Here is a 26,057-nt window from a genome sequence, read left to right as displayed (position 1 = left end):
AATTTTAATGAAGCATTCTGGATCATATACAAGATGAGGCAACAGCGCTGTAGCTACGTTGCTACAGTGCCCTTAGTATAGATATGGCCTTAGTCTGCAGCTGGAGAGGAGCAACAGTACTAAGTCCTGGTCTATACCCTATTTTTGGGCAGCTATACGGATGTAGAAACAGATATAGTTAAAAGCAATATAAAACACCCTAGTATAGATGCAGTTATTCCTGTATAAAAGTGCTTTATAGTTATAGTGGTGCAAAACCTTTGTGTAGAGAAGCCTTAAAAAGATATGTTAAGTTCCCCAAGTCTTTGCAATGGAGCGTGAAATGGTGATTGGGTTCTGAGTGAAGTGCTAACTATACTGTTTTGTTTCTTTCAACAAACATGCCAGTAATGCCTATTTTTACAAAAGACAGGAGCTTTAATCAATTCATTCCAAGAAGCTATTTTAGTCAAGTTAGGGCTATTGTGTAACACAAAAGCTTTGTTTACCCAGCTGGTCATTTCTTCCCAGACTCTAGTGTCTGCTCCTCCACTACAACATGTCCACCCTCCCCAGCTGTCTTCTTCACACCTTCCTGGAACATGCCTGCCCTATGCCACTGGCCAACGAACACCTCTTTAACCCAGTTCCGCAGCAAATTCCTCTTCTATGAGCAGCCTCTTTATTCTAGCTGCACTTTGACTACTCCACTCCCACCAATTCACAGCTGTTTCCAGCACCTCTAGCCTGGTCTCCACCCTGTCCCACCATATTGTTGTTTTGAGGTAACATCCAGGAGCTCTAGTCATGGACCAGGACCCCACCTAGATTCCATACAGAGAACAAAAGACAGCCTCTGCCTGAAAGAGTTTACAATCTTTACCACCAACCTAAATTCCTTTTCACATTAAATAAATTCACCCATGAAGGGTTTAATATCCCTTAACATAGCAGACAAGATTGGTTGAAGTCAACACTGCCTCAGGTAGATTTAGGGGCTGAGCTGAACTTCGCAGAATTTGAACCTACAGCTCAAAAGAGTTTATCAGCAAAACAATGCTTAAATTATTAAGATATCCTGTAAAGGTTGCAAACTTTTATTATGGAAACTGAGCACCTTGTGCACCACCCTCCGTTCCCCGCTCTCCTTTTTCAGGAACTCCCTGCATTTCCTCTCAATCTCTTCTGTGCCAAGGTCTTTATGTGCCCCCCATTCCACCCTCCTCCCATACCAGGGTCCCCCATTCTGCCCTCACACCAATGGCTCTGTGCCACTCTTATTTCCCCCCATGGCATGGGTTGTGTGTTCCCCATTCCCCCATACCAGGGATAGAGTGTATCCCCATTGCTCCCACACCTTCCATTCCCCCTTACCAGAATCTTCCAATCTCCCATCACCTACTAGGGATTCTGTGTGCCCCCCTATAACACAAAGGCCTGTTGGTGATTCACTGTTCTGTGTCAGTTAACTCTTGTCAGGCCTGACATACTCACTACACCTAACAGTGTTGTCAAGATATATACCCAAAGGTGGCATGTAACATCTCATAGGAAAAAACTAGTAGCTTACCGATCATTAATATTATTGAGTGATATGTATGTCGGTCATGTACAAAAGATAAGTATGTGCTAGAATTATATTCTTAAAGTGTGTTTGGCAAGAATGCATAAGCACACTAAGCCTTAGTTAACGGAACATGTATTTGCCTGTTCATCAGGCAGAGACAAAGATACGTTAACACAAAGTAAACAAACCTATCAAGCTAACAAGCAGGAGAGAGAAGCTTAGTGGGGATTTACTTTTCGAAGAATACATTTTAAAGGTTGCCTGGACTATAAAAAGAAAGGGGAGAAAACTACAGTGGTCCATTACTTGGACGAGAGCTCTTGATATCACAGAACATTAGGTTCTTCAACCAAGGCAGTTGAAGTCTCTAGGGACTTAATATAGGTGAGAAACCTGCTCAGCAAAGATTGTAACTTGCTGAAGTTACATTTTCATCTTAAAAATGTATTTTCACTTATTTGTAACCCTTTCTATCTTTACTCCTTATAGTTGGCATCAGTCAAGCCTCTGACTTGTTTAATAAGTGTTTTACATTTACTCTAAACCGATTCCGTGCTGTGATTGAAATGAGTGTTTGTCAAACTCATTAAATTAATGAGCTGCAGTATATTGACTCTTTAAAGGAGCAACAAACTTAATGATGTCTGTGAATGTTCCAGGAGAGGATTGGATGCTACAAAGGCAGACCGTTTTGGGAAAATTCAAGAGGAAGTGGGTGTTGGGATCACTCTTCAAAAAATAACTGGGTGGTGGAAGCCAGGGTGTGACTTGCACATGGTCAGTTAGTGTCAGGGCTTTGAGCCACAACAGCATTAGCATTTAAGGCAACCAGAGTTGCAGAGCAAGTCCTGACAACCCCTTATTGGCCATGGTTAAATCAGTCACCTCCCACCCCCATTCCAGCATGCTCCATTCTTCCCTCCCCATGGCAGGGCTCAGTATGAACCCTCATTACCCTCTTCCCTCACATGTAAGGGGCTTTGTGTGCCCACTTTTCCCCCCTCCCCTGACACCAGGGTCCCTTATTCTCCCTTCACATTCCAGGGACTGTGTGCACTTCCTCCTGCGCCATTCTTTTTTCTGTCTGGGAGAAAAATCAGTGTCAATATATTAAAACTATTGATATAAGCAGCAAGTTTATTATGCTAGAAGGTGTTAATGGATACCATCAAGCAGTTCTTTGATCTGTAGACAAATGCAGAGGTTCTAAATTCTAGAAGTTATGGTTATGCTAAAGAGCTGGCAGAGACTCCATTTGTCCCCCATTTTCAGTTTTCCAAATTCCCTAAAAATCAATAGGGACCATTGATGCCTAGAACATTCCCTGAAATGTTGGCATTGATTGAATGTGGCATTCAAAAAAAAAAAAAAAAAAAACACACTACTTCATTACACACAAACAAAAATGCCACTGAATTGAGTATAAGGCCTTTGAAAAAAAGTTTAACATTTATATGATGTAACAAACAAAGCAGATGATATCATGTATGCACAGAACACGGCCTCTGTTCTAGGTCAGGACTTGGTCAAAAGGAGCTTAACATGGCAACCTACACACAAAGGGATTTTTCTACACAGCATTTGTAAAGTGAAAACAATGAGTTCACTTTCTCTTTTTTTTTTTTTTTTTTTAAAGTTATTGAGAAAGATTTTTACCTGACTGTAAACCTTTCCTGACAATGTTCATAATCAAATCTGGGCTAGTGAATTAAAACTAGCAAGTGCCACTCACTGGTTTAATATATCTGTTGTCCAAATCAAAAATGATCCACAAAAGTAAAAAATGGCTAAGAGTTAGAATTTGATATTCCATTCAGTTTGCTAGTCTTATTAGCACCATAACCAAGTTTGCTTTTTTAAAAGTTGAAAGTAACTGGTCTCTTTATCGAAGGTAATGACAACAAGCAAAACCTATTAAAGAAGAGCAATACTTGCAAACAGAACATTTTAAAGTAATTTTGGGACTCTACATCTCATTTTCATTCTTTTAGGATCAGGATTACTTACCCAAGCAGTATCTTTGCATACATCTCCTTGCTCATTCTGGTTTCCCGTTTTCGCAGAATCTCTGCATCATACCAAAAACCTCTCTCTTTTGGTTCATCAGGATTATAGTTGACCATCACCACTTGCCCTACTTCTAGTTGGTGCCACTCCAAAACAGTCCGTGCACGAGTACGTACATCTTTTGAACTCAGCTCTACAACTCCATTCTCTGGGTAGCTTTTTGGGGGGAAAAGAGTTAAACAAATTATTTAATATAATCTGATTTTCACATTATATTTAACCACCTGTTTTTAAGGACTGTCTATGCCAGCACGACATAAAATTGTTCAAAAGTGGATTCTCTTCTCTCCCCCCAGCACATCCATTGCTAGAATAGGGCACACCAAAATTCTCAGTGCTGCATCCCATTTAATATTTTGGCCATTTATTTAGTCTTCAACAAAAGTGACACTTATCCTCCACTCTGGTCCATTTATCCTGCAGTTTTAAAGTGCATACAAGCTGGCAGTGTTACATCCTGTCTGCACTTAAAATGGTTTAGTACTATAGATGGTCGAGCTATATTGGCAAAATACCCATAATGGAGAAGCAGCTTTATTAAAAAATTCTCCAAATGGAAGGCGCTATACCAGTAAAAGGGCTTTTTTGCCAGTAAAACTTTGTTATTTAGAGGTGTGAATTTTTTTTCCATACGCCTACCAATATAGCTATGCTGATAAAGCTTTCTAGTGCAAACCAGGCCAAAAATCTTGCTTCTCTACATGACCAAACTCTCCAGCATCACCAGGAAAGTCTCTCATTCAAATGACCTTCATTAGCTACAACTCACTCTTCATATTTCACATGATATAGGATATCTTCTTCAGCAGCAGTTGATTGCAGTTCAGACTCTGTATCACTATCACTTGATTCATTTGTTGCCTTCTCTTTCCTGGTCACATTTACAATCTGGGCTTCAAACCATGCTCCCATGTTCATATCCCGAGCATCTACAAACTCGTTGATCTAAACAAAGCAAGACATGTAACTCTCCAAAATAAAATTTTCAGAGTAATCTTGAAACTCAATTAAGCTACTCTCTACTGGGCTAGTTTGTTGGAAAATATAACCGGCCACTTAACAACCTACATTTGGACTCTTGATGGTCTCACAGCACATCCTGACTTCTCTCTCTGGGTCAGGAATTGTCTTAACATTTGTCTTGTGCATCATCAAGCACATGATGGTGTTATTAAATAATTTAGGACAGCCTTACAAGATGGTCATAGTCTGTACTGGGTTGGTAAAAAACACTCATACCTTAAGTTCCACTGTAAAAAGGTACTTGTCCTGAGCATTTTACTGTTCATTTCTGTATAGTACTCTGTACCTGAGAAAGAAATCTAGTGTACACTCACCTTATAGAGTCCAAATCCCGGATCAACCCAGTCAGCCTGTGCTACTGTACTAGGCTGACACTCCAACTCTATTGCACCCTCTCCATTGTTGGAGTTCTTATCAGACTCACTCTGGCCTGAGCCACAGCCAGAGTCTGTATCTGAGAGTTCCAAGTCCTTCTCTTTATTAACAGTAGGAAGCATAGCAGGGCTCTGTCTTACAAGTAGCTGAACAATATCATTCAATCCAACATTGTAGTCGAAGAGAGAGTGCCCATCTTCCATCTACAGGATAAATTCAGAAAACAATCTCGTTAATTCCATTTATATTTTAAAGCCAACTCAGAACTACCTTTGATTACATTTGCAGGTACATGTAAAAAATATACTTGAAAAGCAGTAACAAGAATTAAGTGATATTTGTAATTTTCAAACATTCATGAGTGTCTAGTAGATTTTTATTCTTACTGTTTGGAAATTTGTGTTCATAGAACAAACTCAGATGCAAATACTGGAGGAAAAAAAAAGTGTCTATGCTATGGCAGAACTGCTTCACGGGCCAAATCACTCCACTTCTCTCACTAGGTTCTGAATGGCAGCGTGAAACAGACCAGACTTAATTTCACTTTGCAGCTGTTCAGCAAAGCCAGCAGCAGTTGTAGTCACTGGAATCAGTCTACAGACTCAGAAGACTGAACTGTGTCAGATCACATTTTTAAAGATAAAGCTTACTTGAAGGAAAGTTAAATTAAAATTTGGAAAAGTTGCACTGCACAATGGCAGAACTCTGACCTTTGACTACATAAATAATAATAAAGATACGGATGACCAAATAAATCTGTATCTTTTAAAGTTCTTGAAGTTACTCAAGTACTACTATTCCAGATTTAAGGCACAAGACTTGATGTTGCAGCAAGTTTAGCAGTTTAGACAAGCTTCACCACATATTTAAGGTCTGACTAATAGAAATTCTACAGGAAGTCATCCCTCCTAGCCCAAACCACCAAAAAAAGTGATCCTCAGAGCTTTGTTCTCTATCAGCGGGAAACAAGTTAACCACAAAAACTTGCACTTCAGAAGAATCACTGAGAATTAATTATGATTTATGGTATAAAATAATTGTGGGGCTACTGCTGGAAATAAGGATAAGAACAGCAAAGGTCAAGTTATTCTTGTGCAGAGATGAAGAATCACAGCACTAATCAAATCCATAAATCGAGAATCAGGTGAATCTTTTTATACTTACTACCAGAGTAATGGCATCACAAAAATCAGGTTCCCACTAGCAATTAGTATCAGAAGAACAGCATAGAGAACATCAAAAGGATGAGGTCAAGAAAAGAGCAGCACTGGATGAGAGAACATGCACAAGGAGCAGCCACAGGAGCTTAGAGTACCAGATGACATGCTGAAAGCAGCAGTATCAGCTGCAAATATTTTATTATTGGAGGTTTTTCCCCCCCTTCCATCATTTTGCAATATGAATCAGATCACAAACTTGACAGACTTCAAATGAGGAAAGGCACTACACTGGGGAAAAATCTCACCCTAAACCCTACCCTCAAGCATTCTCTCCATCAGAGTCCATTATTCCCTCTCTGTGCCCTGAATGAGTCTTTTGTGGTCCAGTCCCTCCGATCTCATACTAGAGAATACTCCATTAAATACATAGCAAGCCAGTACTAGTATTACACTCCACAGCTCTCTTAAGTCTGCATTTTTTAAAGTCTTCTTTGGTTCCCTCATGCATTTGAGGCTGCTAAAGTCTGTGCAAGCTACATTCCCCGTCTCACCCTAAACAAGGTGAAACAAAATAAGATCCTTGGGTATTTAAAAAGCAGCACTAGTTTCTTCATAGCCAACAGTAACAATATGTTGCTTTATCTATGCTTTGCCAAAAGCACTGCAATTTGCAGTGGGAGTTTTAATACCTGTTAATAACGGTTCCCAATGCTCTTATTAATTCAAGGCCCCCAGCGTGTCAATGTCCAAGAGTCACTTATTTAAATAGGTTTCAGAGTAGCAGCCGTGTTAGTCTGTATTCGCAAAAGGAACAGGAGTACTTGTGGCACCTTAGAGACTAACCAATTTATTTGAGCATAAGCTTTCGTGAGCTACAGCTCACTTCATCGGATGCATTCTGTAGCTCACAAAAGCTTATGCTCAAATAAATTTGTTAGTCTCTAAGGTGCCACAAGAACTCCTTTTCTTTTTATTTAAATAGAAGTATCTTGAGACACTTCACCTTTGGAAGAATTCTTGTTAACTGTCCCAACTATACTACTATCTTTTGCTCCAGTTAATATGTGGGTAATCTTGTATTTTACAAAAATCCTGCTTTGTTAAAGTTCAGCTCTTCAGGAAGCAAAATACCAGCAAGTTTCGCTAACAGACCATGCAGAAATGAGCTAAAGCAAGGGGGTAAGGAACTAAAGAGGTAGGAAAGAACCACCACCACTCCAGCCAAGAAAGCAGTGATGTTAATAATGGCTCTCACAGGAGTACCATTCAAGTTCTCTTTTTCAAGGATGATGGCAACCAAAGCTCAGACTCTCAAACCCCACCTACAATGAGAAAATTTAACAAAATATCCCTACTGGATCAGGTATTCAAACCAGAGGGGATCCATAGCTCTGGTACACGTTTGATTAGGCTTGCTTTTTAGCAGGGTAAAGTTACATTAGTGGTTAAAACAATTCTGAGTGTGGGAACCTGGCCTGCATCAGGGCTACCAGTATTTGATCAGTAGGATTTTTTTTAAAATAACTTTCTCTTCTCCAGCGTGGACACTGTTCAGAGTATGTTACAATTTCTTTAGCAATCAACGCTTACTAAAAAAGCAAGGCTGGCCTGAAGCACAAGCAAAGCAAACAGCTGATTGAGCCCCAGGACCAACTCTGCAACTCGTCTTAATCTTCCTACTCTAGCAATAACATTAAAAGGGGAAGAAACAAACAGCCTGATTCCACCTACTACTCTGAAAGCTTGATTCCAAGATAAGGTTGGCCCCAATTTCTGAAATAGGACCCCAAATATTTTAGAACCACCATTATTTCTGTTAGTGTCTGTACATATTCAAATTACTTATAAAGGCACCGTGGTATTTAAGCACTGAATGAGAGCTAAAGTTCTGCATTTGTTTCAAATTTGTTCCAAAATATCTCCATCCTCTTTTGAAGAAATCAAGGAGAATCCTTCTTCATATGCTAAATATGTAGACAAACTTACAATCTCTGCAGAATCTCACTCAAACATGCTTCTGGCAGCTCACAAGGCATACAACTTGGTGCACAGTTCTGCCTGAACACAAGAAAATAACCTAACCTTTCAGCTTTCCAATGGCACCCCAATACATCAGTACTGCACTGAGAGTGCTCCACCACACACATTCTGAGAATTTAGCAATCAGCCAGCATGACAGGAGAAGTTCACATTGAACAAACCCAAGCTATTTCCCTCAGACAAGCGGTAAGTGTTCGCTTTACAACTGTGGGGTTTTTGTTTGTTAGAACAATTAACAGAAGGCAGTAACCATAATTGAGGGGAAAATTGTTTATACGTGCTGCTAAAGCAAAAACGTCAAGTAAAATAAATGGGGTTTCTTCTATCTCCAAGCACTCTAATTTCCAATTAACCCAGCTGAAGTTTGCATGAAGCTTTAGAATGTAATTTAATGATGCAAATCAGTGTAGGATACGAGCCTTGTATTTAAGAGCCTTTCAAGCTTATTCTACTACAAATTCAACTAGTCATAGAAGTAGTAACTTCTTGTGGAAGGAAACACATTCTTGTTACACAAATGTAATATCCTACACAATGTCAGGAATGTAATATTACTGAGTCACTCGAGACTGCCAAGCCAAAGTTTAACTTGATACCAGCTACCCATGATTTTTAAAAAGCTCTGTTATCAGGTTTTATGGAGACAGACTACTTCCTGTGAATCAAGATCTTTAAAACCCCTCAAAGCAGTAAAACTTCCAGAACTTGAAAAACTTAGTACTAAACCTAACAGTCTGAGATCACACAGATCCTAGTAAAAATCTGATTTTTGTGATTTTACAAACTTAGTAACTGTCTTTTTCTTACAAGTACCCTTTGACCAACTAAAATGGAGCCGTCCTACTTTGGATAAACACCAAGATGTTGAACCAGGATTAGGAATAAATCTGGTTTTTAGACAGCAGACAACTCCTAGATTTAATTTATTTATTAAGTCATCTACTTCACAGCAGTGGTCTAACTGTTTTCAGGTCTTTACACGAAGTACTTACACGCAACGTGTGCGCACAATTGCAGATACTGCAGACATTAAAACATGTATGTGACTCAGTAGACAGAGGTAGATATGAAAAATGAAAGATGACAGCCCCACTAGCTAAGTCCAGGAATGATGTCCTCGTGAGAAGCCCAGTTTCTAGAAGAGGTATTAGAATGTCTCCTAGGGTGCTCTCACTGAACGATGTTCAGGGGGCTCCATCCTTTTTATTTAAAATGTTAAGTTCTTAGCTCTCCCCAGACTACTATGATGGTGGTGAGATTCTCCACACTCCCACAGCCTCTGTTTTATATTCTACCACTAAATGAATTGAACACCACCACCTGACTTCATAACTTTTTCAAGCAAAGCAACAGGAAACTGATGAGTAACATTTTCACTACCACCCATCGGATTCTAATTAGCAGTAATGAAATTATCCAGAATTAACTAATGAAGCTCTGAACAACTAGAAGTACTGACCTGTCTGCCTGCAGACTCAGGAAAACACTACAGTTGGTTTACAGCCAATTAATTTTCTTCACAATCATCAAAAATCTTAGGACTTGCCCATACATGAACATTATTCCAGAATAAGATAAGGCGTGAATTTAAAACTGGGTATCTATTTCTGAATAACTCCATGTCTGTACACACTTATTCTTGAATAGCAAACTAAACCAGAAGAGGGCACTCTTATGCAGATATAAGAGTGTCCACACACTGAGCTGTTTCTGAATAGCTCAATATGTTGACAAGCCCTTGGATCAGTCTGTAAATCACGTCACCATGATACCTATGCAGTTAAACTGATTGAACATTAAGTTTAGGGGAGTTAAGACAAGTCATGCACTAATTGGATAATGGTTCATATTGAGCAGACCACAACTATGTTCCCTATACTCTTTGACCATGTGTGTACATATTATGTAGAAATAGCTGAACTAAAATTGAAAAACACATAGCTTGTGAAAATGACCATTAAAACCAACAATGACTGTACATGGAAGTATCCCTTAAGTTTCGAGCAAGTACAGCCAAGCACCATCCCAAACACAAAGTATAGTAATGCGTAAGAAAATAAATAATCACTAGATGGCAGCATAATCCATAGTTTTAAAAACAAAATGATTCCAGCTGACACCAGATAAAACTTGCCACTGTACTTCTCCAGTCTGAATCACTACATTCTACTCAAATGCGCTGTTTAACTAGCCCCTTTGTCTTTACACTAATTCCTTGGTTTACTCTATTAACAGACATACCACCAAAATTAGTCACTTGTGCTAAGACAAAAACCCACCCTGTTAACACCCAATACCATGCGGTTCTCACTCATGAGAGCTAAAGAAATTCTTCCCTGCACCCAACCACCATCTCTTCAGTAGATCTTTGCCAGCACTGCATTCGAGCCACGAAGATAGTAAACAACAGGCGCAGGGGGGACCATACCCCTAATAGCAGGGAGGCTCTTTCATATACTAAGATATACTATCCCCTTACATTTTAATGCTCAAGGCTCACATAGGCTATGTCTTCACCACATAAACGTTGTGTTTGATTTACCCAGGGTACAATCTGGACCGATTAACAGCTTTGTCCCCTCAGTTCTCCAAACTGGGGTGCGTTTTACATGGCTTCACTGTGAGAGTTACCACTCCTGGTCTCCTCACACACAGCCTCCAGCATATATGAGTGCTATAGCTAGTCACTTATGAATTACACTGCAGAGAAACACCAGCAAACTCCCAGTCCCAGATTTTCCCCCAGCTCTCTCCTGGACAATACAAGCTCATATAAAGTCCATAATTTTATTAATAGAAAATGATATGCACAAATCATGTTATCCCAACACTTCAATCCAAACACCCTGGTTTAGAAAAAACAAAACAAGTTTATTAACTACAAAAGATAGGTTTTAAGTGACAACAAGTAATGAAGCACAAAAGTCAGAATTGATTACAAGAAAATAGAAGTAAAACGCAACTAATGCCTAACTTAACAAGCTACATGAATTCAAAGCAAAGGTCTTTCTCACTACATGTTCTAGCAGTCTTACGAGCTGAATTCTTTCAGTCAGGATCCTTCCCCAGTCCAAAACTGTTTCCTTTGTTCTTCAGGTGTTGTGGATGCCACGGCTAGAGAAAGGGAGGAATAATTTGGGGCATCTCCCCTTTCTTCTTATAACTCTCTCTCTTCTTTGAAAAAGATCTCCAGCTGAGGTTCAGGAGACAAAGTCCATCTGGACAGGAACCCCTAACTGTTTTGTCAAGATTTAGATTTTCGCCCACATCCTCTTCTCTGCCAAAGAATGGCCATGTAACCAGGTGATGGTCCATTTGACTTCGTTGGCACCTGATTTGTGGCTGCTCCTCTCAGACATGGAACATGTCTTAGTCACTCCATACAGAGGAATCCTGTAACTTTACATGCAACGTTGCCACAAGTTTTAACAGGACAACAATAATAATCAGCAAATTATGGGTTTTCAAATTATACCTCATGAGGTATACTTTGTACAAAATTTATTATAGTTCTGTAAAAGGGTGAATATGGGGTTAACATTGTGACAGCCTGTACACTATTTTTCATGTTTTAGAGTAGCAGCCGTGTTAGTCTGTATCCCCAAAAACAAAAGGAGTACTTGTGGCACCTTAGAGACTAACAAATTTATTTGAGCATAAGCTTTCATACATCTGATGAAGTGAGCTGTAACTCACGAAAGCTTATGCTCCAAATAAATTTGTTAGTCCCCAAGGTGCCACAAGTACTCCTTTTCTTTTTACTATTTTTTCAGTGAATTCAAAGCCACAGTACTTGGCCAACAAACATCAGGAGAGCAAGATGAGATGAGAATGAATGTCAAAGTAATGACTTGTATTGTACTATTTGGTCACTCCAGTGGGGTGAGAACGTCTAATTAGTACTACCCTTAGACTTTTTACTTTCTTTGATGACAATTTAAGGCCAATTCCTTGTCTGATGTCATGCAGCCCAGGGGGTAGAGAAGGTGGGAGTTTCACCCCCCTTCGCTATGGGGAGGGAAATGTGAGGGTGTTTTTTTGGAGGCTGCTGGTTCATTACATTAATAAAGGGAACAGACCACGTACCTGTTTGCCCCGGTAGAAGAGCCTTTGCCTGTCGGGTTCCACGCCGTCGCCAAACACCTCGTGTATCCTCAGCCGCAGTTCTTCCACCTTGGTGAGTTTGGAGAGCGAGTCCACCCGGTGGGTCTCCTTGCCATCCATGGTGCGCACCTGGATCCACATGGCGGCGGCTCTGCCAAGGAAGAAAGGGGAGCGGGTGACACACCTAGCAACAGGGACGTCCCGGGATGGGGGGGAAGGGGGGGCGCGAGGGCTGGTTCCACACCCAGAGCCTGCAGGCAGAGCCGCCTGGCACCAGGCCCCCCTGTTAGGGTGACCAGATAGCAAGTGTGAAAACCCGGGGGGGGGGGGGGGGCTGATAGGCGCCTATATAAGAAAAAGCCCCCAACATCGGGACATCTGGTCACCCTACCCCCTGCCCATCCTGGGGGGCAGGTCTCTGCGAGACCCCGCTCCAGGGAGACGTTTAACTGCCCCCCCCCCCCGCGCGCGCGCTTAGGGACCATCCCGCCTCAGCCCTTCCCACCCCGGCCGGCCGGGCACCCCCAGCGCCGGAAACAGCCCGGGACCAGCCCCCCGCCCCCGAGATCTCCCCAAGGCGGACATCCCCCGACCCCAGCCCTCACCCCGGGGCCATTCTCCCCTGCGCCGGCCGGACACCCCCTGAACCCACCCCGGCCCCTTCCCCCGGCCGCCCGCTCCGTTCCCAAACGCCCACCTCAGCCACAAGTTGGGGCCGAGCCAGCGGGGGCGACGCTCGGTCTTCAGCCACCGAATCAATGAGACCTCTCACCCTAACACTCCCTTCGCTCCGATCGGCCCGCCCTCTCCTCCCAAATTATTGGCTCGCAGCCGGCCGGCCTCAACGCCGATTGGCCCTGAACGCCCGCCCCTCTCCACAACCTAGCCGATTAGGCTGCGCCAGGCCGTCCCGTCTCCCTCCTCGCGGGCAGGCGCCGCGCGCCAACTGTATCTCGCGCCACAATTGAAACGCTCTCTTCAGTCTCGCGGAGTTTCCTCCCCACTTACAAACATCTCGCGTGGTTATGTAAATAACAGGAGACAGCTGCCAGGCCTTTTAAAGAGGCAGTTCTAAAGGGTCAGAGAGAAGGGAAGCAAGGGCGTAGCCCGTGGAATAGGCAACCAGAGATGCCACTGAAGGTGCAAAATCTGTCTCCCCCACTCTCCCTTTATATTTTGCAATGTTCCTTAGCCTTTATAGAGGGGCACATTCTTAGGGTGCATTTTATAGCCTGACAGGCAGAAGGACAGGTCACTCACCCACTCTTACTGCACTGCCTGCTGCCCCTGGAGGAAGGAGTCCCTTTTTTGGGCATTAGCTACAGCCTATCACAAATGAGAACTACCAGGTGCAAGCACAGACCAAGCCATTGCAAAGTAGCAGCACCCTTCTGCCAGGCTCTGAAATGCAAACCAGACCTCTTACATTTTGGAGTTGGGGGTTTCCAAATTGCCATAGGCTGACAATCAGTGTGTCTTGCGCAAATCCGATTCCCCCCCCCCCCCCAAAAAAAAAACCACCACCCCGCAGTACATAGTTTAAGAATAAAGGCAAAATTCGGAAGGCCTGTCCCCACGTTTCCATCTCAGGGACCAGGGTGAGTGTCTAGGAACTCTGTGTCCGATTGTTGCTGGCACTTAGGATGAGGGGCAACTTGTCTCCATATTCAGTGGCAGCATATGGTGAATGTGGTCAGCAGATGGGTCTCCCAGCCCTCCAAGTGCATGCAGAGACCAAGTTACTACAGAAGCTTCGCTGCTGCCAGCCTCTATAATTCTGTTTCTAGCTGCAAGGGTGGCCTTTTAAAACAAACACCTGCAAACTTTCAGGGAGTCTTTGTGGGGGTGGGGACATGGGAATGCAAACTGCACATTTGAGGGTAGTCTATGGCAGTTTGCAAATCCTCTTCAAGGAAGTAAGTAGGGAAGGAGGGAGAAAGAGGTGATTTGTACAGTTTAAGTTTTAGAACTTGAGAACAGTAGGACATTTTTTTTGACAGTGAATTGGTCTGTGCCTGAACTTGGGAGGGAGTTCCTCGTTTGTCATACACTGCCAATGAACATGTAGACAGAGGGCTCTCTCCAAGTACAACCAGAGCTCAAATCACAGGCAAGCTCTCAATGCCACCCGGGGAATAGGACATTTTAAACTTTCAATTTGTTTTTTCTCAGGGAGAGGTGTTTCCAAGTTGTGCGTGCAATGGCAACCCAATAAAAGCTGCAAACCCACCCTCCCCACCAGCCCCTAAAATGAATTTCACATACAACTGCAAGATTTCTAGTTTCCGCCTCAGCACCCAACAGCAGGAAAGGAGCGTTCACTTTCTGAAAGGGCCTGCTCCCTGCTGGCAACTGTGAGGGATTCAGGCGAAGACTCTGCCAGCTGATTACCTAAACCTATTATCCTCTCTAAAAATAGGCTTTAAAAATAAAAACCGATTGCAGTCTCCAGACTGCCTTCCCATTGCCTTTCAGGACTCGAGGCACAGAGAACTTTGTCTCTGCTTGTACTTGGAGATGCGGAAAGGTAGAATCCGTTTATTATGCATACCTGGTAAATGTTGCACTCTATAAATAGGGGCACACAATTTACTCTACTGATATACAACGAACTAGTTAGAGTTTGCGGGTAAGGGACAGAGCTGGGAAAAAGACAGACTGCTTAAAGACGGAGACTGTCTCTCCGAGGAGCTACCGTGTTCGTATCCCACGTTTGCAAAGCCCACAGCAGATGCTCCTTGTACGACCAAGATCCCATCTTCTAAACATCGACATTATAAACACTCTGCACGACTCAAAATGTCTCCCTGCCCGTTGGCATTTGCTCCTATAGCAAGACACTTTTTTGGCAGAGCCTTGCCCTCTCTCTGTTTGCCCTTGGGAGGCGGGCTCAGGGGATCCGCTGCTTCCTAGCTGCTGTCAACGAAGAAGCAATCTGCAAATCGCTCCTCCCCACTTTCTACAATAAACTTTAAAAAATAAAAATGCAGAAAAACTTAAGTTGCTCCGTTCCGCGTTGGTATTTCATAAGGGGCAGGGGCACCAGGGCTTTTGCAGGGACTTGATCTCCAACTTGAGCAACTTCCCTAGAGGATACCACTTTTGACGAGATAACCCCCCGTCGCTATAAATAAACCCTTTACGAACAAAATGTAACAGTCACCCTACAACATCTGCCGCTTACATCCCAGCTGGGACAGTTACAGGAGTTGCGATGTTTGCAGCCACTTGGTTTCTGCTGGGAGGGGGAGGGGGGCAAAAGAGTCTCTCCCGTTTGCCACGGGGGCTGCTCCCCGCTCACGCTGCAAACCCCTTTCCTGCAAATAAGCCATTGCAATATTCACCCCCCACGGGAGACACTCACCTTTCGCAATCCCTGCAGCGGGACGGGAGCTTGGGGCAGGGCGGGCGCCTCCGTCCGCCGCTGGGGTCACACGGCAGCGCTCCCCGGCGCTGCTGCCACGTGCTGCAAAGCGGGCGCCCGCAGCCCCGAGCCGCTCGCCGGGTGGCAACGGCCGCCCCGGCTTCCCCCCCCCACCCCCCGGCCGCGACTGCTGCCGCCCGCGAACCCCGCGGCTGGCTTTGGAGTTTGGCGCGGGAAAGGCCGGGGTGGGGCGGGCCGCTGCCGATTGGTGGCTGGTGGCGGGAAGGAGGAAGACGGGGAGGAGCCCACGCCCGGCCCGAGGGATGCCGGCGTGCGCGGGGGGCTTGCTGCCGCGGCCCCCTGCCTGCAGCGAGGGGTGCCCCCCGCCGCATGCCCGGGTGCGGTGGGGTGGGGGGGTCCCGAAGCATTGCAGGGTGGGAGGTGCCGCGGCATCCCGCCTGGGGCTTGCTCCGTTCCCATCCTGGCCAGTCCCCTGAAAGAAGAAAGAGGTGTGTCCCCCCCCGGTGGTTGGGGGGCTCGTTCCAGCCTCGGGCTTGGGAAGCGGGGAGCGCTCTCCGGCGGGGGGTAAAATGCCGACAGCTCCTTTCACCTCAGCCCTGCTCAGCGCCCCCTCCCGAGAGAAATCAGTGGGGAAATGCTGCCTCCTCTGGGGTGGAGCGGGGAGGAAGTTGAACAGCGCACAGCCACGGGGCAGGGGGTTTCTAGGAAATAAACCACAGGAGGGGAGAGGGCTGGAGTTCACCCTCAGCAGGGCCGCCGGAGGTAAGGGCCTCTTGAGCACCCGTTTCCCCTCCATTCAACTTTCAGCTCCATCCCCCTTGCTTGCAATGTATCGTGATGACAAATGCTGCAGACCTGTCCCCTCTGCCCTAAGCTACTGGCCTACCCTCCTGGGGAAACCAGCGGATTGAGTCCCTTTCCCCATTTCCGGTCTCCTCTGCAAGAACAGCCCGTCAGAGCTGCTGCCCCTGGCAAGCAGAACCCTCCGCTTCCCCTCATTCATCCGATGAAGTAGGCCGTAGCTCACCAAAGCTCATGCTCAAATAAATTTGTTAGTCTCTAAGGAGCCACAAGTCCTCCTGTTCTTTTTGCGAATACAGACTAACAGGGCGGCTACTCTGAAACATTTCCCCTCTGGCACCACAGGAGATTTGAGGCAAGGAGCTGCTGGACACATATCATTTCCACAAAAAGGGGAAGGAGAAGAAAAAGCCCAGCAGCTCAGAGTGGGCTCTGTTCATTCCATCCATGAAGATATCTCTGAAGCCACACCTTTGATATCATGCACTGTTTCCTTTACTCAGCTCATCTCCCAGGATTAATAGTTTAGCAAAAGAAATCAAGGCATCAAAAGCACTTAAACCTGTGCTGAACCTGAAGCACGTGCTTCATTGCTTTCCTGAATCAGGGCCAGTGCCTGCAAGAAAAGTTGGTCTGCAGGCAAGAGCCCGGCACTTCCCCTGTGGCTCATAAAAAGCACGAGAAATATGGAGCATTATTCAGTCTGAAACAAATGGTGGCAGAACAATGGACCTCTCAGCAAACAGATTCCTCATGACGCCTCATAAGACACTTGCTGACAAAAAGTAGCGCATGCAAACTCCAAGGAAACTTGGCAAAGATGAGCAAGTGCCCTCCCCTGATGGCCGTGACCCCTCAAACTGTCTTCCTGAAGTGTCCCCTCTCTCTAATCCCTAAAAGAGTCTCAGGAATCACAAGACTGGGGTTCTATTCTCTGTTTTCCCTCCCAGACTGTGTCTGTCTTGTCTATTTAGAATGTATATTTGGCCCCAGCACAATGGGTCACTGATCTCAGTAGGGGCCTTGAGGCACTACCATAATACAAGTACTAAATAATAAGGACCTCAAAAACATTACTGGGACAAATCCTGAAAGCTGGCACTGCTATCGAAGCCGAACAGAACCGCAGATGCTTAGCACTCACTGTAAATGCAGTGATGTCACAAACCTTTGACATCACAGACACACACAGATCCTTAGGAAGCACAGACAACAGCCGGCTTCTGTTCTTCCCTGATGTCGGTGGTGAAATCGATTGACCTGGTGCTGCCTGAAGATACGGTGTATTTGGCAGGCTCCAGCATAGATGGCCAAGTGATTCTGAGCCTTAACAAATCTTTGATCAATCCCATAGTGAAGGTAGAGCTCGTGGGAAGAGGCTATTTGGAGTGGAATGAAGAGATTAATGCTGACAAGGATTACAGCAGAGACATTGTCTGCAATAACAAGGCTGACTATATCAATAAAACAAAGACATTCAAAATAGCGGGTAAGGAATTGGAACCATAGAGTTCAAAGAACACAGAGTGAAACCTCACTAATTTTGCACTAGTGAACACAGAAATTGCCATATTGGATCAGATCAGTGATCAGTCTAGCCCTGTGTCCTGTCATTACCCCAACCACTTCAGAGAAAAATGCAAGAAACACTACATTAGACAGTTATGTGATAACCTGCCCACAGGAAGTATTCCTTCCTAACCTTATTGATTAGATATTGGCTTAAGCCCTGAAGCAGGAGGCTGAACTTTGGCACTTTTAAAAAAATATTTAATTTTAAACTCTGATCTGATTTTAATCTGAAACCCTGATAATGATCTCATTATCCATGTAACAGTCCAGTCCCTTTTATTTCCTCTGACCTCTTGGCTTCCATGAGGTCTTTATTTATTTGGATTTATATTTTTTTTAAAAGGGTAAATGAAAAATGGTGGCAATGGATGTCCCAACATTAATTTTGTGTTTGTGCAGAAAAAGTATTTCCTTTTATCCGTTTTAAATGTGCTCCATTTCAATTTCCGGGAATGTCCCCTTGTCCTTGTATTAGGAGAAAAGGAAACTAGGAGATCGTATTTTGCACATCAGAGCCAGTTTGAAATACACTTACTCTCACTTAGTAGTAGTTCACACCATGTATAGTTCCATTGAAATCTAAGGGTTTATTTGTGGAGTAAGGTACCACTCAATGTGAATAAAGGGATCACAATCTGGCCCATAGTAAGTGTGTGTACATATGTATACATTAGTTACAGTAATGCATCACTAAGACCTTGTCTAAACTAGGAGGGGTTTTCTGGTATAGTTATATCAGTATAGCTAGATGACGAAAATCCTTTAGAGTGAACACATTTATATTGGGATAAAAGTGATTATACCAGTATAACATATGTAAATCTCCCAGTCAGCATAATCTGTAATAGCATAAGCACAGTTATACCAGTATAACTCCATCTATTCTAGGACTTCTACTGGCATAGCTATGTAGGTAAAGAATCACACCCCTAAATGACATATTGCTATGCCAATAAAACCTCTAAGGCCTGGTCTACACTAGAAAATTAAGTCAATATAACTACATTGCTCAGGGCTGTGAAAAATCCACAGTGCTGAGTGACGTAGTTAAACCAACGAACCTAAATTCCCATGTAAACACCGCGAGGTCGACGGAAGAATTCTTCCACTGACCTAGCTACCACCTCTCTGGGACGTGGATTACCTATTTACCACTGAGCTGCATATGGCGCTCTCTATGTGTTATGTGGGCCGCATCCACACAATATATATACTACCTGTATGGTCCTGAGGATTTCACATGGGCCACAGCTATGCTCTGATTGGGCTGCAAGCAGCCCACAGGCCAGGGGTTGAGAACCACTGGTCTACACTGAAGAACTACGATGCAACTGTACCACTGTAGCGTTTTAAGTGCAGACAAGTCCTAAGTTTAGACCAGGTATCGACGTACTTCGTTCATTTATTTTCTCAATTGTCATTTTTAATTTTGTTATGTTGTGGTAAGTGTACCACAGTATATTTTGTAAAAATAATGAAATCTTGATAATATGAGACCTCGCTATGGCTTATGCTGTTATAGCCTTGCTGAGAGGCAGGGAGGTTATAAGTTACACAGAGGAGGTAAATGAAAATTAGTCAGGGTCTTACTGTGTTTTTACATACAGAATTAGCTAATCCCTGATGTTCACAGGAATATAAAAGCAGTGTGTTGTGAACTCCTCCTAGGTAGTTAAGAGTTGAAGGTTAGGCTGCATGTCAATGCATTAAATCTTGGATTTGACCTATGAGCTCCAATGGTCAGACTGCAACTCCTCCTAGACTATTAGGATTTAAAGGCTATGCCCCACCAGAAAGGTCATTTTTCCTACATGTGCAATCAAGTCTTGGATTTAGCCTATTACCCCTCACCGTGGCAAGTAAATTCCTCCTACAAGTTCAAAGTTGTGCCAGGTGTTGTTGTAAATCTAGGGTGAAATTATCTTTCTGATATTTAGCATAATAATAACAAGAAGCAGTGCTTCTATGACACTTTTCAACTCTAGATCTTAAAGGCCAAATGTTTCAAAATTGGGTGCCTAAAGGCAGGCACGTAAATCCATATTTAGTCTCCTCAATAAACAGCCTGATTTTCAGAGATACTAAGAAACCACAACTCTCAAGGTTTCTTTCACAAAATTTACCAGCAGTCCTATACCAGTGTAATTACACTACTTTAGCTATGCAGTATAATTCCCTATGTGCACATTCTCCTTTGGGATTTAGAGTGCCTTTTTCAGTTTAGCTTATGTCTCTTTAGAAGTGGTTTAAACTAAACTGAAAAAGAAAAAGGCATTCTAAATCCCAAAAGAGTACCTGTATGTGGGGAATTATATCAGAAAGATGGTCTTATCAGTTCAAAGTGAGACAAGGCCAACTTTAGCTTGGTGCGAGCAGGAAACCTCTCCACTAAATTCAGTGTAATTGCACCTGCTTACACTACAAACTGAATTTAAGAAAGAGGCAGAAGCAGAACACTGAAATGATTTTCCATGGCCTTGCATCTTGTGTCATTCACATTAATGCAAAGCGAAAGTAAAATATTATCAGTGGTGTGAGTGACCTGATAGCAATTTTACCCCCACTTTGCACGGGTGTAACTGAAAACACAAAAAGCCAGGCTGTGGAGACTTAGGCTCTGTGAGGGTTTGTTATGTCCAGTGACACCAATAAAGGAGAAGTAGGTATTCCATTGCCTGACTTCTGTAGGGCTTGAGAGCTGTTGAGCACCCTTCATGCCTAGTGACCACATTAAAAGTTGAGGGTGCTCAGCATTCGGCAGGAACAGACCCCTAAAAATAATTTGCAAGCAGCTGAGGGTTGCTACCCTCATTAAAAAAATTCCATCAAGAACGCAAGGCAGCCCATAAATAAGAGGTTATCTTTTAGCTCGGTAAGTGAGGGAGTGTCATTTGGCTTTCAGATAACTGGCTAGGTTCGGGCACCCACACCTTTGACTTCCATTTCAACTTACCTGACAGACTTCCATCGACATTCACCAGCAACATAGCCCGTGTCTCCTACTTCGTCAAAGCCTCCTGCGCCAGTCGAGAGCTCATCTTAGCCAAGCAGAAGAAATATTTACTAGTGCAAGGGACCTCTGGCATCCTTAAAGATAAAATACAATCCCAGGTAAAGTAAATAGAGAATATTCTTCCTGTGACAGGAGGACAGAAAAAGAGTGTAAGGGTTCAGTGCTGCTCCCAGTGAGGTTTAGCTAGCTATTTGTGCCAGGCCCATCCCTGTGGTATTGGAGCATCCTTACAAAACTACATAAGTCCAGACAGGTGGTCTACACACAGAACCTAGAATTGTCTCCTCACTCCCCTTTTCCAAAGACATTTAGTTTGGCCTAATAGGCGCTTTGGCGATCAAGACCAGGACTTGGGAGCTGGTTCAAGCAAAGATGGGGACCCACAGTAAAGCCACCTGAATCAGGGCCGCGCACGCTAAGGGCATGGCTACATGCAAAAGTTGTACCATGTGCACTTTAAGTACACTGGTATACTTAAAGCGGTACACTCCAGCCCCACCCAACCCCACCCCAAAGTAGAAGCAGTTATACTGGTATAAAGATGCTTATACTGGTAACAATAAAATAAAAGTCACACCCCTGATAGACATTGTTATCCTGGTACAAAAGCAGTGTGCAGGCCAAGCCTAAGAGTCAGTGCATGACCTTCTCCCATCTAATTGCTCGGCCTTGTCAGCTAAGGCGATGCAATTCCATGGAAGGTAAAGGGTAGCAATAGGATAGCATGTATGTTTGTGGAGGGCAATTGGGGAATTAGTGACTGGAGGTTTCCTATTAAAGAGGAGAATAGGGGAAATAGGAGATGTGCCCCAACAGGGCCATGGTGAAAGGAGGAGACACCTCGATTCCTCATGGCTCCATGGTAAGTGACACTGTAAGAGGAAAACGTCAACTTCACATTTCAGTCTGTCCCACAGGGACCCCCATGACTCTAGGCTTGGTAGCATCATCTGCCTCAGCCCCATCAGGGCTTTCTAGCCCAATCTGATATTCAACTGGCAGCCAGTGAAGAGATGGAACACTGGAGTAACGTGGTCTCATTAGCCCACATTGGTCAACAGATGTTCCCCGTGGCTTCTTTCTCAAGCATACAGGCTGAACTTTTCTGATATTTATAGGGAGGTTTAAAAAAAGAACAGGCATTGTGGGAAAAGAACTTCCAGGACTTCTCTCTATATCATAAAGCAGAAAAAATTTCATACAACCATTATCTGTTTCCTTTGAAGATCATTGTTAAAATTACAATGATTTAAACAATGCAGCAAGTACAAGCAAAACAATATGTGCTTTAATGTAGCTAAATGTAATTGTATACATCTAGGAACAAAGAATACAGACCATACTTACAGGATGAGGGACTTTATGTTGGAAAGTAGTGACTTTGAAAAAGATTTGGCGGCCCTGGTGGATAATCAGCTGAACACAAGCTCCTGGGTGCAATGCTGTGGCCAAAATAGCTAATGCAATTCTTGGATACATAAACAGGGGAATCTTAAGTAGGAGTATAGAGGTTATTTTACTCCTGACAATGGTGCAATTGCCACTAGAATACGCTGTCCAGGTCTGGTGTCCATAATTCAAGAAGGATGTTGATAAACTGGAGAGAGTTCAGACAAGAGCCATGAGAATGAGCAAAGGATTAGGAAACATGCCTGATAATGATAAATAGATTGAGCTGCTTGAGTCTATCTTAACAAAGAGGAGTTTAAGGGGTGACTTGATTATACTTTATAAGTATCTACATGGGGAACAAATGCATGAGAATGGGATCTTCAATACAGCACAGAAAGGTCTAACATGATCCAAGGGCTGGAAGTTGAAGCTAGACAAATTCAGACTGGAAATGAGGCATACATTTTTATCAGTGATGGTCAATATCCCTTGCAACAATGGTCGTGGCGGATTCTCCATCACTGGCAAATTGTAAATAAAGATGGGACGTTTTTCTAAAAGATGTTCTCTAAGAATTATTCTGGGGAAGTTCTATGGCCTGTGTTCTACAGAAGGTCAGAGTAGGTGATCACAATGGTTCCTTCTGGCCTTGAAATCCATGCTCCATGCAGAGTCAGGAGAAATCTCCCCCTCAGCAACACTGGTTCCTGGGGCAACCAGAATCTGCAGAATCACTTGAGCCTAGTAGGATGAAACAGCCAGCTCCTTTTCAGGAGTGTCAAGTGTCCCTAAGGATGTGGAGTAACAGCAGAAACTGGATTTAACACTAAAGAAGAGAAGAGCGTTGATAGTGAATTGAACCCTAAAAGGTGCAGAGAACATTAACATCCCAGCCAAAATGGTACAGGAAAAAAAAGGGACCCTGAATCATTCAGCATCTCGAGGCTTCCAGTACATAGCCTCCTCACACATCATTTTCCCTGAACAATAATTATGCATGTTCTTATTTCACGGCTATATTATTACATATTCCCAGAGATCAGTCTTGAAAATATTACTCACATGAGTAGTCCTATTGAACTCAATGGGTAAGTAGAGCTACTCACATGCATCAGGATTAGCCCCTTTGACTGCAAATTCATTAGGGTAGAGACACGGGGCCTGATTCCCATTTATGCTAAGGCCCCTTTGCACTGCCAGAGTGGTGTAAAAGGGCCTGAGCGTAAATGAAAATCTGGACCGTAGAGCCAAACTCTGCTCTCTCTCAGGTGTAAATCAGGATTAACTCTGTTGAAGTCAATGGAATTATGGTAGTGTAAGTGAGCTCTGATTCACGCCTATGGCCTTTTATTACTTGACTTGTATTATTGACAGCACCCAGCCCCATACACATTTATGGTGTGGTGTAAATAATACAGTGATTCCTAACCTTATTACTATCTTTAGCATTCTGTTTTAAATGGCACCGTCAGCAAATTCTGCCATCTTCCTTCCTGACGCATGCACCAGGAGATAACTCTTCTCTACCCCACAGGGTGGATAACGAGGCTTCATTCATTCTTGTTTGTAACAAGCTCTGAGGTACATGGATGGAAGGGGCTAGAGAAGTGTGACTATTAATGTTATTCTTTTGCTTTGGGGTCTGAGCCCTTGAGTGAACTTTGCACAGCATACAATCTGCCAGCGTTACCGAAATCACCTACACTGAGACCTAATGCTAATCATTGCATCAAGATGGTGAGAAAATGCTACTTTTAATGGCCCATTTGTGGCCTTCCCCTGAATTTGGTGTAGATATATATTGTGTGCATTTCCCTTGCTCTCTACTGGATGGAATCAGGACTGCTAAGCTGTGTGTCATATGCCCTGGACTGCTAACAAAAATTCTCCTTTAGCTCAAGTGACAGGGGCCTGTGGAGAAGAATGTGAGGTCTATTCTCACTGCTTCTATGAAGTACAAAGGGCCACACATGCAGCATGAAGTTTTGGGTGTCTGCAGATTTCTTTCAGTGTGAAGCAGCCTCTGCTCCTGCATCTGCAGTTCCATGTGTGTAAGGAACCAAGGCAATCATATTGTATCCTGTGAAAGGCACTCACCATACTCTACCTTTCCCCCTTCCCCATGCAGTACCCTTTGGCGGTGGAAGTCGACAAGCACATAGCTTATCATTGCTGCTTCAAACACGGCCTCGTCATCCTCCGGATTTCCTTGGCGAAAAACACATTCGCCCCCGGTGAACACATCATCTTCACAACAGAGATTGACAACCAGACAGGAAGGTCCATTAGGAAGGTGGTTTTTGCCTTGTACTCCATCATCCTCTACTTGGGCTACACCGTCAGGGCAGAACGGCGCTTCTTGGAAGATCGAAACGAAGTGATGAGGCTGGAGTCCAAGACCAAGGCAGCCTCCTTTGAGGTCACAAAGATCACCAGCATATTCCCCCTGCCCAAGTTACTGTCTGTCAGCAGCATGTCCATAGCTAACGATATCATGGAAGTCCGGTATGAGCTGATAGGGACTGTTTATCTTCCCTGGTCCATGACCACAGTTGTGGCCAAAGTGCCTATCATCATAAGAACCACAGCTGTAGGCATTCCTGAGGACTAGCAGAGGGGTGCAGATCTGCACCAGATGCAAAGTGACCATGTGGATGCACCCAGCGTTTTCAGATGAATCTCTATACAGTGATCCAGGAACAAGTTTGCTGAGGTCCAGATAATAAAGGTTTTCTGTGAAACATGTGTGCCAGCTGCCTGATTTCACAACAGGGCTTTGCACAAGAGGGTTCTGGATTGGGCCAAGGTGCCAGAATGAGTCAAAAAATGAGAGAGGGTGGGGCTAGCTAGGACCCAAGAGCAGGGTGAGAATACAAAGAGACGCTGCATGCCTCCTAACTCAGGGCTGCAGTATGCTCTAGTTAGATCAGAGGAATGGTCATCAAGAGACCTGAGTTCTAACCCCAACTCCGCTGCTGACTCGCTGGGTTAGTGACTTTGCTTCTCTGTGCTTCAGGTTCCCTTCCCGCCCTGTAGAATGGGGAAGATACTAGAGCAGATCCACAGGTTCATTCCCCACCCACCCAAGTATCTTGTGTCATGGTTTGTCTGGATGCGAGAAGGAAGACCCAGGTCAGTGGCCTGGACTCAGGAGGACAAATATCCTTTAAATAGCTGGCCCCAGAGACACACACACACACACTGGGAGCAGAGACAACATTAGGAAAGTCTCTCCACCTAAAGGTGTGGAGCTGGCAAGTCCAGGGAAGAATGGAGGAGCAGGTCTGGGTGGAGAACTGGCAGGTGGAAAGCCAGCAGCAGAGAGAGCCAGAAGGCTGGGAAAGCAGGCAGGAACAAGCCAGCCTGCCTGCTGATTGGGCGGCATCAGGGGAGGCTGGGGAAAGAAACCAGGCTGCTGTGGGATTGCATATGGAGCCTGGGAAGGCACTAACTCAGCCACCAGGGTGAGAGGGGGACCAGGCAGCAGGTATACAGGGAGCAAAAGATACATGAGACCCCTCTGTGTCTTCTAGTACAGAAAGGAAGCTGCCAGGCACAGTAGCAATCCCCTAACCAGGA

The 26,057-nt window shown here is 44.1% G+C and overlaps 2 protein-coding genes across 4 annotated transcripts in view; one reads left to right on the top strand and one right to left on the bottom strand.

Moving 5' to 3' along the window:
* UHRF1 (ubiquitin like with PHD and ring finger domains 1) overlaps window positions 1–21,161 on the bottom strand; it is a 33,331-nt gene extending 12,170 nt beyond the window's left edge. Inside the window, exons 1-5 of one of the 3 annotated variants that reach the window (XM_077842220.1) lie at window positions 21,027–21,161; window positions 12,298–12,466; window positions 4,951–5,214; window positions 4,383–4,558; window positions 3,554–3,769 (exon numbers count right to left, since the gene is read on the bottom strand). In XM_077842220.1, the coding sequence (XP_077698346.1) occupies window positions 3,554–3,769; window positions 4,383–4,558; window positions 4,951–5,214; window positions 12,298–12,456 (815 nt within the window). In that variant the 5' untranslated portion in view covers window positions 12,457–12,466; window positions 21,027–21,161. Of the gene's footprint in view, window positions 1–3,553; window positions 3,770–4,382; window positions 4,559–4,950; window positions 5,215–12,297; window positions 12,467–15,679; window positions 15,788–17,669; window positions 17,787–21,026 lie in introns of those variants that run through there. The other 2 variants (XM_077842221.1, XM_077842222.1) reach the window with 2 other exon arrangements.
* ARRDC5 (arrestin domain containing 5) lies at window positions 17,679–25,089 on the top strand. The gene is made up of 3 exons (XM_077805467.1): window positions 17,679–17,990; window positions 20,976–21,171; window positions 24,597–25,089. Exons 1-3 carry the CDS (start codon window positions 17,738–17,740, stop codon window positions 25,087–25,089), a joined length of 942 nt encoding a protein of 313 aa, XP_077661593.1. The 5' UTR covers window positions 17,679–17,737.
* Window positions 25,090–26,057: the final 968 nt, after the last annotated feature.

This window comes from Eretmochelys imbricata, chromosome 25, assembly GCF_965152235.1.
Source record: "Eretmochelys imbricata isolate rEreImb1 chromosome 25, rEreImb1.hap1, whole genome shotgun sequence".
In the NCBI taxonomy this organism is placed as follows: Eukaryota; Metazoa; Chordata; order Testudines; family Cheloniidae; genus Eretmochelys; species Eretmochelys imbricata.
Note: the sequence above shows the minus strand (reverse complement) of the source record. Positions and strands in the feature narration are given on the sequence as shown.

Excerpts from the sequence above, each read along its gene's own strand:
- ARRDC5 (XM_077805467.1), top strand. The coding sequence starts at position 17,738 with ATGTCGGTGGTGAAATCGATTGACCTGGTGCTGCCTGAAGATACGGTG. Across the intron at positions 17,991-20,975 it reads AAAGACATTCAAAATAGCGG|ATAACTGGCTAGGTTCGGGC; the intron begins GTAAGGAATTGG and ends TTTGGCTTTCAG. Across the intron at positions 21,172-24,596 it reads TCTGGCATCCTTAAAGATAA|CCCCATGCAGTACCCTTTGG; the intron begins AATACAATCCCA and ends CCTTTCCCCCTT.